This window comes from Lemur catta, chromosome 2 (genome assembly GCF_020740605.2).
Source record: "Lemur catta isolate mLemCat1 chromosome 2, mLemCat1.pri, whole genome shotgun sequence".
Lineage (NCBI taxonomy): Eukaryota > Metazoa > Chordata > Mammalia > Primates > Lemuridae > Lemur > Lemur catta.
In genome coordinates, this window is record NC_059129.1 from 120,192,302 (window position 1) to 120,205,303 (window position 13,002).

The window sequence follows — 13,002 nt, forward strand, 5'->3', positions numbered from 1 at the left end:
CCTCCTTAGATCTGGCTTGCCTGATCCTACCAATTCATGGCTGTCTATTCCCTGCTATATAATAAAATATATATGTATATTTTATAATATATTTTAATTTTCAATTAGCTTTGAAGGACTTAATAGCATTTCAGTTTTACTTTAATTTTAACTAGATTTAGAGTTCTGGTTCAAAAAGAAATCCTCAGACTTTAAAAGCATTTCTCCATTGCCTTCTACGACAAAGCATACTGATGAGAAGTTTGATGCTAGTATGATGTTCATTCTTTCGTCTTAAGCTAGCTTTCTCTGACTCCTGTTCTTGGGAGCTTTTAAAATTATTTGTTTATACTCTGCTAAATTTAGTGTCTAATTTTTTTCATTTGCCTTCTTTTCAGTTGGAAGACACTTTGGATTTGAAGCCTTAGATATTTCTTTATCCTAGAAGAAAATTTCTCTAGCAAAAGCAATAAATTGCTTTTATTATTTTCTTTTCTTCACTCTCTCTGTTTGGTCTTCCTGGGACTTAGCTCTGTTTTCAATAGCGCTCTTTCCAGCTCTAGTGAAAGGACAGCTCTTATCTCTCTGGCAGCCTCCTATTGTGTGTGTTTTGGGCCATGTTTTTCTCTACTCCATTCTTTAAGTTTATTTGTTCCCATCTGCTTTTTATCTTTCAGATATACTTTATAGGGGATTTAAATAGGATTTTAGGAGTAAGATAATTAAAACTATGTGCTCAGTTAGCTTGACAGGGCTGATGTTCAGATAATATGTACCAATTCAATCATTCCAATGATTAAAATGTTGAAATGCTTAAATCTTTCCAGTAAATATCTGTTGCCCTAAGTCCACATACAACCTTTCCCCCAGCTCCTTCTCGCATACCAGCCAAGCCACCTCATAATCCAGAGACTGAAAGATCAATGCAAAACAAAGGAGGGCAACTCAAGGGCTCACTCTGCCTCTCAGAATAGCATTCTTCTGATCAGTCATTGCTCACATCTTGCCATGCCAGCATTTTAGTGTTTGAATGTGAAATCTGAATATTGGCCCCAAAATCAATTGGTCACAATTTGAAGACTTTATCAACAACAAATTTATTTTTTGATAGCGTAGCTCAAAGAGGAAAAAATTAAGTGTGAATTCAAAATTACTAAAGGATGATTTATTATTTTCTTTCTAATAAATGAATAAAATATCTCAAAGTGTAGAGTAGAATGGTGAGAAGTACTTCTCAAATTATTCAAGGGAAGCGCAAGGAATGAAACTCTAGTCATCAGATTCACTCTTCCCTCTAGTTGTATTGTGAAGCCTGACTCACTGAACGTGTCACTAGTTATGGGACAGTCTGAATTTGGTGCATCACAAACACAAAAAAAGTACAGTTCCCTGTTGTGGGTGAGCCAGTGCAGTGGCCCTCTTTCATCTCCTCTTTAGAGTCTGTCCTGTATAGGCTGTTGCTTCTGGGCTCACTTTGTCCAGGAAACCACTCCACTGAAGAAGGTACCGGTACGATGTTTCAAGCTTTAGTTCCTGTTTAGAGATGCTTATTCAGAAGTCTGCTGATGCACCCTGTGTTCGTGTTGAGTGGAGGGAAATTAGAGTTGGAGAGAGATGGTTGGGAAGAGAAATGGGCCAGTAGGGGCAGAAGCCTACATGTCACTGATTCAGGTGCAAAGATGGGTGAGTTTCATGTATCTGCAGAACATGTGGAAGGTAGTCAGGCTTGGCTCTTCTTGCAGGTGTCCCATTCAGGGTGCACCTACACTCTGTGACACATCACACAGGAGTTGGGGATGTTAAAAGAGGTCAAACAAGCACTGATCACAAGCATCAGGGAACTGGAGAATGGGGATGCCTCCTGCAGAGGCCACTGAAGAATTAAAGTTTGCCCTGCATGGGCCAGACATGATTTGGAGGTCACTACACAAAGGTCATGATCACCAAGAGAAAGCTACAAGCAGATCAAATTTGCATAAAATGATTTTGTTCTTTTTCTTCTACTCCCCGTGATAGAGAAGCAGAAAAGGAGGATAGGATGAGGAATAAAAAAGCAAACATGGCCCTTTCTCAAAATCAGCCTTTTAAGCTTCAGGCGGGGAGGACAGGGATAGTCAAGTAGATGTGAATTACAGTTTTACACTGGAGTAGACCAAAATTAAAATTTTCAACACTAAACATGACTGAACAGTATGAGTTTTGTTGGAGATGTAACAAAGGGATAAAAAAGGAAGATTTGCTAGAGCATATTTAGAGGCTATAATTGGAGGAAAAGTAATTTTATATTGTTTCTCTCCCTACTTAAAGTATTCCATAACCAGTTAATCTATATTTCTAAGAAATACTTGTCCAATTAAAATGGTTATGTAATGAATCAGGTTAAGAAGTGACTCAATTATACACTAATTTGAAGAATTGCTTAGACCATTACTTAGGTCAATCGATTGCATCTAATCAATGCCCTCTGCTCCTCATTTACCATTTAACAGGTTGACCCTACTTTGTGTCTGGTTGCTTTCAGCCTCTAATCCAAAGAGACAGGATTACAAAACATTTCTCTCCCCTTCCTCTTATTAACAAACTCCTGAGTTTGGGTATTGCAATGACCACAGGGCATCATTATCACATCATTCTTCCACCTTTGTCATAATGAGGAATGTTTCACACTCTTGGTCATTGGGGAGATAGTTTACTTAGTGGACTTTTATTTTAAGAACGTCTTTGAGGAATTCACAACCTGAAAAGTAAAGATCAAGTGCAGAAATGAGTCTGAAAACTTTAGCTGATGCAAGACAATCAAAAGTTTGCCTCCAAGTCCTGCCCTGGGTGTTAAAATCACAAACCCCTGGGAAACAGGACTTCTGCCTATCCTTAATTTTATCTGAAACAATCCATTTAGTTATGATGGTTTTATGAACAAGATCAAAAGAGTTGTATATGTGCAATAATTTTGGAGTCCTTGGGAATGTCCTCCAATTAACCTCTCATCTCCTAAGTGCTCTTTGTTGACTAATCCCAAACATGAAAGTATAAACTAAAATAGAATCCTTAATAAATTTAGATAGTATAATAAAAAATAGAATATTTAAAATTCTACAAATATTGAAGGAGCAGTTTTGTTCTACCTTGTTTTTGGGGACCCCTTTGTCTCACCTGCCTGTCATTGTGCATACTGTAGAAGCTATTGTCTTTTACCTATAGGGGACTTATCACAATTTGGAATTGTAAATCCATCTCTATTTACTTGTTTAAATTTTTTTTCCCTCTCAAGACTACAAGCGTCATGAAGATAGAGATCATATCTGTTTTGTTCATTACTTTATTCCCAGCTACTGGCCTTTAATAAATCTATGCTGCTTAGATGAATCAATTAATTAGTGAATCTCAGAACCATGAAGGGAGATATAAAGTTATTTCTACTCCAAATGGCATGTATCACTTGATACTTTTTTATTGACTAGAACAATGGCCTCAATGGTTGGGGGTTGATTTTGCCCCCAGAGGACATTTGGCAGTGTTCTGGTAACATTTTTGGTATCACAACTGGAAAAATTTTACTGGCATCTAGGAGCAGGGATGTTGCCAATGCCATGTGATGTACAGGACAACTGCTCATTTCAAAGAGTTATCTGAACTCAAATGTCAGTAGTGCCCAAGTTGAGAAATCTTGGCATAGGGTTTTGCCTGTATAAGCAATTGATATTATTTCACAAAATCAGACACTCAAGAAAATACTAGGAAGATTCTGAAAAAATATTTGACTAAGAGCATTAATTTTATTGATTAAGAATCACGTGGCCAGATGGATTAATAATAATACCTATCACTCTTGATAACTGGAAAAGCAAGTTTGCAGATATCTCTAAAGTTACAGCCCTGCATTGCAAAGAGACTTGAATCCTTCTTCAGGAAAGCTGAATAATGCTTTTCCTTGCTCGACAGTGTTCCTACATTCCCGGGTTGGGAATGTGACCAAAGAATCTGTTTCTATCTTCCAGTTTCATGCTCATTATTCCTTTTTCGACTTAGCATTGTGAGTAGAAGGGCCAATCACAAGGAACTACGAATAGATGTGTAGTCAGAGTGTTTACTACCCATTTGTCACATGGACAGAGAGATGTCGCAGATGTGCTACCAGTGACAATGTCTTCAGAGGAGAACTGATCTCCTTTCTACCAGGACCTCAGAAAGGCTGGTGCATCTAAACATGCAGTTCTTTAAGCTTTTATGCAATATATGGCACCAATCTCAAGATGCCCTCACTGCACATTACATCTTCTGCTTGTTGATAGTCAACGCAGATGCAAAAACGTTTTGTAACAGAAAGAGCCAAATGTTGACTCTTACTGTTTGCACCCTACGTACTTTGAAACAAAAATCCAATAAGGTGGCTAAGTCATGATTGGGAAAAGGGGAATGTTCATCTATATACTAAGGAAAAAGAAATCTTTAGCTTAAAATACATAATGGTAATTGAATTTAATGTAGAGACTTGTTTTGGAGAATAATTTTCCTCGTAATCACTGCTGAAAATAATCTTACTAGTTCACACCTTGCACTACAGGGATTCCATCAAGGGATTTTCCCACTGATGGCATTTATTTATTTAGCAGAAGGCCTGCATCCTTGAGGCACTAATGCAGGGCAGACAACTTAGAGATAAAGCTAACAAGCGGCGATCCTTCAACTCCATAATTACATCCCATGTTAGTGACTTTTGCACGGAGGAGCTCAAGAGGTAAAAATAAGATATGAAAAGATATTTAAGACTAAAAAGGAATTTTATCAAGTTAAGGAAATGGGGTATCTGTTAGTTGACATCCATCTCTGGTAATCTCGTGCAATATACTTCTTGTTAAATTTTATTTTGTTAGAGAAAACATTCGTAATTTATAATAAAAATGGAAAATTATATTTGAGATAACATATGAATATGTTTTTTCCTCCAGGAGTATGAAATTCAGAATCCTATACTTTCTGTGATAACCAAGAAGGACAAAACTTCCCCACAGGTAAAATAACACCATCATGAGTAGCAACTCGTCCCTGCCTGCAGCTGTGCAGCTGTGCTATGCCAACCTGAATGGGTCCTGTGTGAAAACTCCCTACTCGCCTGGGTCCCGGGTGATTCTGTACTCTGTGTTCGGCTTAGGGGCTATGCTGGCTGTGTTTGGAAACCTCCTGGTGACGATTTCAATCCTCCACTTCAAGCAGCTGCACTCTCCAACCAATTTTCTCATCGCCTCTCTGGCCTGTGCCGACTTTTTAGTGGGTGTGACCGTGATGCCCTTCAGCATGGTCAGGTCCGTGGAGAGCTGCTGGTACTTTGGGAGAGGTTTTTGTACTTTCCACACGTGCTGTGATGTGGCATTTTGTTACTCCTCTCTCTTCCACTTGTGCTTCATCTCCATCGACAGGTACATTGCTGTTACTGACCCTCTGGTCTATCCTACCAAGTTCACGGTGTCGGTGTCAGGAATTTGCATCAGCGTCTCCTGGATCCTGCCCGTCGTGTACAGCGGTGCTGTGTTCTACACAGGTGCCTATGACGATGGGCTGGAGGAATTGTCCAGTGCTGTCAACTGTATAGGAGGCTGTCAGACAGTCGTAAATCAAAATTGGGTGTTGATAGATTTCCTATCCTTCTTTATACCTACGCTTATTATGATAATTCTCTATAGTAATATATTTCTTATGGCTAGACAACAGGCTAAAAAGATTGAAAATACTGCTGGCAAAGCAGAATCATCCTCAGAGAGTTACAAAGCCAGAGTGGCCAAGAGGGAGAGAAAAGCAGCTAAAACCCTGGGGGTCACGGTGGTAGCATTTACTATTTCATGGTTACCATATAGTATTGATTCATTAATTGATGCCTTTATGGGCTTTATCACCCCTGCCTATATATATGAGATTTGCTGTTGGTGTGCTTATTATAACTCAGCCATGAATCCTTTGATTTATGCTTTATTTTACCCATGGTTTAGGAAAGCCATAAAAGTTATTGTGAGTGGTCGGGTTTTAAAGAACAGTTCAGCCACTATGAATTTGTTCTCTGAACACATGTAAGCAATTGCATTGAAGAAGTTGAAGATAGCTTCACAATGAATTTTAAAAAAATTAAGCAAGACTATTAGTGAAGATCAAATAAATTGTTCTTCAAATTAAATAGGATAAATCAACGTTTTCCAATCTTTTTAAAATGTGCACTTCTCTGTCACTTCTCTAAAAATATTTACTTGACTAATAAATGTTAAATCCCTGTTTGTTAACTGCTTCAGAGCACAGCATACCTAACTCCTGCAGACACTTTTTCCCTTTCTTTCCTTCTTTAATGCATTGACTCTTTCCTTAGTTCTAGTATGTCTCCTGAAAATATCTTTGTTTTCCTTTTATTCCCTTTCCTCTTTTTTTTTTTTTTTACCAAGTTTTCTACTCTCTCCAAGCCTGCCAAAAATTTCATCTGTGACTAGCCTTCACCAAATTCTTGCTTTTTTGCTTTGCTTATTTTCCCAATGGTGGCCCTTAGGTAGCAATTAAATCCATTCAGTCTTGCAAGAGAGCTGAATGTGGGGGGACAATTTGCAATGTAGACATTATCTTAACCAGGCTGTTGTGATGGTCAAACAAGTTACTATCATCCTATGGCATTGTTTTCTTCCCCAAAGTAGGAAGCAGAAGCCATTGTACTCTCCAGAATGGTGTTAGAGTGATTACTTGGCTGCTGTTCTTGCAATTGCACAAAATAGTGTAGAGTTGGTATGGATAGCACCCTATATTTCATTATTCAGTTCATACATACAGAATATTGTTCCTTTAGGAAGAATCTCTTTCGAGTGTAGTGTCTAGTTTTCTATCTTTTTATAGAGAAATTTAATTGTAACAGAGAATTTGCAAGTTGGAGAAGCCATGTGGAATATACATCAGTAAGAGGCATTCAGGTATTCATCGATTTTCTTTTTCCATTTAGCAAACATGAGACCCATTGCTATATTGTACTGAAATCAGTGCTAGTTCCATCTTTTTAACAAGAGACCTCTTCTATGCTTCAGCCTGAAAGGACACATTAGCATTTCAGCCTATTAGCTAAAACCAAGCAGACAGCTCATCTAATGGCTGGGGAAATGTAGGGGAGCAAGTGGAATGTTCGCCACACACTGTTACCTCTGCCAAACACTGCGTTAATGAATGGAATGTCACACTATGTGGTATGCTATATCTCCCAGGACTCAAACTCGGCAGAAAATGGTTTAAACTCTTTAAGGTTTATTTTAGTCAGGTAATACTGAGCCTCAATTAGGTAGTTGCTGGCTTTGGCCGGGTGACTTAAGTATGTTACAGTCAAGGATGCTGTGATTTTCCTGATATTTTTTTAATGATTTCAAAATGGCCACTGAAGTTGCAGCCAAGTCACACATGCTCTGGAAGCAGGGAGGAGGAAGAACCAGGAAGAGGGGCTTTCCTGGAGTCCCACTTAACAACTTCAGCTTCTTTGAAGGAGGGAAGGTTCTGAAGCTATGGAGGAAGAAGAAAATGGTTATCGGGTGATAAATAAGCATTTCTGCCACATGAAGTAATCTGGAAAATGAAATCTAACAAGTGAAAATAAAACTTCTTGCCAAACCCTCCCAAAGGTGTTTGCTCTATAAATCCACAAGAAAGTCATCTGAGAAAAAGAGAGTGGGAAAAAATGACCGAGGGTTTCTCAAAGGCCTCTCTGCCATCTTTTTCTTAAACTTCTCCTTTGGTATTACTTAGTATTGTTTTTTTAAACCAATGAACATTTATTAGATATGTGCTATGTAGAAAACACTCTGTTGGCAATGCAGAAGACATGAGGGTGAATGAGTCCTGGCCACTTCAATAGATATTCTCACATACTTTGATATTCCCCAAAAGGTTGTGGTGACAAACATAGCCAAGAAAGCCAGTCTTATTTGGGGACAAACACATCTTGTTGGAGCTCACACAAGGGCTCAGCACCAGGGACAGAGCTCCCAGAATTTGCAATGGCCTGGTAGGTTGCGATGTCTGAGCAATCAGCAGAAACACATAAAGTCCACCAGCCTATCCAAGAACAATGAAAATTTCATGGGTAGGACCACCCTCTGCCCAGTGGCCAATGAGAGTCACCATACAGAGCTAGGAGATGGAGGGCAGGGGATGCTGTGGAGTTTCAGCCACAACAGCAAACACAAAAAAGATACCTGGTCCTGTAGACTCCTGACCAGCCCCAGCATCAGAGCTTGGTTTCTGTGATCTGTAATGAGTTCGTAATTCGAAATCCAAAACCTGATTCCTATTGTGTTTAGAATCAAATTCTAATGGTGACTATGGCCTGTGAGGCCTCACACAGTCCTACCCTTGCAAAACTCTCTACCCACTACCTATTCTGTTCTCCCCTGCTTGAGCCATGCTTGCCCACTCCCAGCCCCTCAGCCACCCCCACAGGATGCCTCAGGAGCATTACACAGGCTATCCCACCTACAGGATCACTGAGGAGCTTTGCACAGGCTATCCCACCTACAGGATCACTGAGGAGCTTTGCACAGGCTATCCCACCTACAGGATCACTGAGGAGCTTTGCACAGGCTATCCCACCTACAGGATCACTGAGGAGCTTTGCACAGGCTATCCCACCTACAGGATCACTGAGGAGCTTTGCACAGGCTATCCCACCTACAGGATCACTGAGGAGCTTTGCACAGGCTATCCCCTCTACAGGATCACTGAGGAGCTTTGCACAGGCTATCCCACCTACAGGATCACTGAGGAGCATTACACAGGCTATCCCCTCTACAGGATCACTGAGGAGCTTTGCACAGGCTATCCCCTCTACAGGATCACTGAGGAGCATTACACAGGCTATCCCACCTACAGGATCACTGAGGAGCATTACACAGGCTATCCCACCTACAGGATCACTGAGGAGCTTTGCACAGGCTATCCCACCTACAGGATCACTGAGGAGCTTTGCACAGGCTATCCCCTCTACAGGATCACTGAGGAGCATTACACAGGCTATCCCCTCTACAGGATCACTGAGGAGCTTTGCACAGGCTATCCCACCTACAGGATCACTGAGGAGCTTTGCACAGGCTATCCCCTCTACAGGATCACTGAGGAGCATTACACAGGCTATCCCCTCTACAGGATCACTGAGGAGCATTACACAGGCTATCCCCTCTACAGGATCACTGAGGAGCTTTGCACAGGCTATCCCACCTACAGGATCACTGAGGAGCTCTGCACAGGCTATCCCACCTACAGGATCACTCGTTCCCCAGATCTTCACAGAGCTGACTCCTTGTCACTCTTCAGGTCTCAGATTTAACATCACTCCCTCAGAAAAATCAGTGTCTCAGCTAATGTTGGTATCTCTCTTTAATTCTTTTATTCACCTTGCTTGTTTCTTATTTCCTTAATTGTACATATCGGAATTTGTTACAATCTTATTTACCTGTTTATTTTCTTGTGTTTTATCTGTCTGTCTCTCCCAATGGCATGTAAGCACCATGAGGTCAAGCACTTTCCTAAGTACTGCTGTGAGTAAATCAGATTATTGTTGTTTTGTTTTATTTCTTTGTTGTTGTTTTACATTGGTCAGTTGAGTGAATAAATAATATAGAAATCCATGCCTCAGCATTAGGAGGGTGCATTAGATGCATTTAAAAAAAAATAAACTAACTAAGTTGGGCTTATCCGAAGACGATTGTTGAATGTTTCATTAAATCTTTTAACATCTAGTGTTCAGCAAGCCTTGTCATTCTTAGGACTCAATCAATAAAGGTCATAGAAAATTATTTCAAAAGACTCACTGTCCAACAGAAAAAATCTTTCTAAAGAGTTTATGAGAAACTATTTGAGACCTGAATCATTCGTGAGTTTATTTTCATTACTACTAAACTATTTTTGCTTGTTCATCATTTTCAGAGAAACCTCTCAGATGTTTGCCATCTTGTGCTCTTACAAGGTACTGAAGCCTACACAGTCCAAGCAGCATGGCCCAGACCATGGTGCTGGTGAGGGGCAGACTGGGATTTGGAGCCAGCTCCATCAACTATAAAGGCCCTACTTTAATCATTGTGTAATCCTCCTTTGAAGGAGGATTGAGGTGATGGAAAGCATGCTGTCAGAACCTTAGGTTTCTGGGTTTTAAATCCTGGCTCTGCTACTCACAGTTTGCAGGACTCTGGACAAGTCAGTTCACCTTAATGGATCCCAGTGGGAAATAATAGGATGTAAATAGATGGCCTCTGAATTTCTTTCCAGTTCTAAAAATTCTAACACCAAGTGCATGTGAACAACATAGCAGGGCTTTCTCTGTGTGCCCACAGTGGGAGTCTGGTATGCCAAGACTAGCCTTGAGGAGCTCATTTTGATGGTAACCCAAGTTACTTGAAAGATGGTAGATGGTCAGGCCAACTTTGGGACTGAAATTCACAGCTTTGATCAACAGGGTTAAGATTAAAACAAACAGACAAAAACAAAAAGAGGAGAAAAGGCTACCCTAAGCGCTGGCAGGGAAAGAAGTAATGGAAAGTGAGCTCCAAGAAGGCAAGGAATTCACCTATAAGCACGGATGAGTGACAGGTCCAGATTCACAAAAGAACTAAGTTAAGGAGTATCTAGAAGTGTCAGAATGTAACAGAGAGTAGAGTTTTACAGAGTTCTATTTCCTGAGAGTTTAATACATAAACTTGCAAATGCCATTCTACATTTATTAGCAAGAGATAGTAAATTAGAAAGCAGATGATCTAAGTTTGCCTGCATGAGCTATCACACTTTGCAGGAGAGCCTCCTGCAGTACAAAAGAGAGTCATTAGAAAATTGGAAGACAGAAAAGGAGAATAGTGAAGACTCAGTAGAAATTGGTGTTGGAAGCTAGTATGGCCAGTGCTGTGGCAGGAGCAGAACATGAACTACTTGGATCCATGGGAAAGAATAGTGATGAGACCTGGGGAGTTTTTAGCCTATGTCCTAAAACAAAGGAACATGTAGAAATAATCCTTGAATAGAGTTGGGGGGTGTGACAGGCCAATGGATTCCCTTTACTTAACTTCATGGGAGTAAATCAAACCCATCTGTAATTGTTGTCTAAGCTACTGGTTATTCCTCAGGCTGGTGTTATCTCAGAAGCTGGACTTGTACACCCAACCACTGAAATGTCTCCCTGCTTGAAATTTTGCTTTCTTTAGTGCTTTTTGGTAGATGTGCTGTGCTTTCAGGCTAAACCCACATTTTTTGAAGCTAGAATTGAAGGTGTGTAACCAGAAGTCCAGAGAACTCAGTCATTATTAAGTCAGGAGCTTGTGGGAATGTGTGGCCTCAACAGTACAGACAGCCTTCAATGTTACTAATAATGAAGATATATGATCTTGGATTAAATATAAGAGAAGAGAATCCTAGATTCCTTAGTTAGGCAGAATGATGGCCCACACAAAGATGCCCATGTCCTAATCCCAAGAAGCTGTTACTATGTTACCTTACATGGCTAAAGGGACTTTGCTGGTATAATTGAGTTAAGGATCTTGAGATGTAAAGATTACTCTGGGTTATCAACATAAACTCAACTCTTGTAAGAAAAAGAGGGAGGCAGGAGAGTTAGAGTCAGAGGAGATGTGATGATGGAAGTAGAGGTCAGAGAGAGATGTCCACAAGCCAAGGAATGCAGGCAGAAGCTGGAAAAGGCAAGAAACAGCCTCCCCTCACCACCCCAGCCTCTAGAAGGAACAGAGCTCAGATGACACCTTGGTTTTAGTGCTATAAAACCCATTGCTGACTTCTAACCTCAAGAACTGTGTAATAATACAGTTGTTTCATTTTAAACAAATTACACATTTATGAAATGAATTGTAATGTTTAGAAACAAAAGAACTTATTTTATAAAGAAAAATAAAAAAAGGAAAAACACACCATCTGTACTGTTGCATATACATTAAATTACTCAGCTCTCTAAACCTTAACTATGTCCAACAAGACCCAAGCTAGGTGAGTCCTTCACATTTTGCTCCTGGAAAAGAGGCAGGCTGTGTCCTAGAAGTCATAGGCACTGCAGGAGGGCACAGATGGACCAAGTCTCAGCTCCATTCCTTGTTGACTGTGTGGATCAGGACAACATTCTTAACCTACCTGAACCTTGCCCCTTTGCAGAGATTTTTCAAGTGTAAGTATTCAAGTTCAGTAAACGTGGTTTTGTTTTTTTATTAAGGAGCTAATTTTTTTACTACCCCCTTGGTTTAAAAATTTTATATAAAAAATTTATATATATTAAAAATTTAAATATTTCTCTACTTTTTCTACCTGTTGGGAAGCTACCCATCTTCAAAACCTGGTTCAAATGCCACTCCTCTTTTAAGCGTTTGTGATCGTGCCAATTTACAGAGCACTTACTATGTGCCAAGTGCTATGAAACTCACTTAATTTACATGATTATCTCACCTCATTTTCACAACACAGTGGGGTAGGTAATATTCTCATTTTACAGATGAGAAACTGAGGCTGAATGGAGGTAAGTTACTCCTCCAAGATTATAGGAAAAGGAAAGAGATCAGATATTGACCAGGCCTGTCTGACTCCTTAGCCCTTGCTCTCAAATACTGACCCCTCTGGAAATAAAAGACCACTCTCTCTTCTGATTACTGTAGCTCTTTGTTGTGCCTTTATTGAGACCTGATTTTATGTTACCCTGTTTTTCTAACTTTGTAGTTATTTCTGTTCCTTTGGACTAAAGCTTTTTAAGTGCAGTGTTGACATTTCAGGAATTTGAGATCCAACAGAGTTTAGCATCATGCTCTGCACATAGTAAGTTCTAATAAACGTTAGTTGAGAAGCTGAAAAAAATATCACATTTGCAGCATTTGAAGTAAGCCAGGGTCATACACTTTGGACCTTTGGCAACATACACAAGGCCTTCAGCACTCCTGGGCTTTCCAATCAGAACGCAGGCCCACAGGGGAGTCTCAGCCACACTAGGTGGGAAGAATTGAATAGGCATATAGGAAAACATGTGTTTTAAAGAAAGCC

At 40.0% G+C, this 13,002-nt stretch overlaps 1 protein-coding gene across 1 annotated transcript; it reads left to right on the forward strand.

The window, feature by feature from the left end:
- Window positions 1-5,007: 5,007 nt before the first annotated feature.
- Window positions 5,008-6,045, forward strand: LOC123633277 (trace amine-associated receptor 6). The gene has a single exon (XM_045544385.1). The coding sequence runs from the start codon at window positions 5,008-5,010 to the stop codon at window positions 6,043-6,045; it is 1,038 nt and encodes a 345-aa protein (XP_045400341.1).
- Window positions 6,046-13,002: the final 6,957 nt, after the last annotated feature.

Coding starts and splice junctions, on each gene's coding strand:
- LOC123633277 (XM_045544385.1), top strand. CDS start 5,008: ATGAGTAGCAACTCGTCCCTGCCTGCAGCTGTGCAGCTGTGCTATGCC.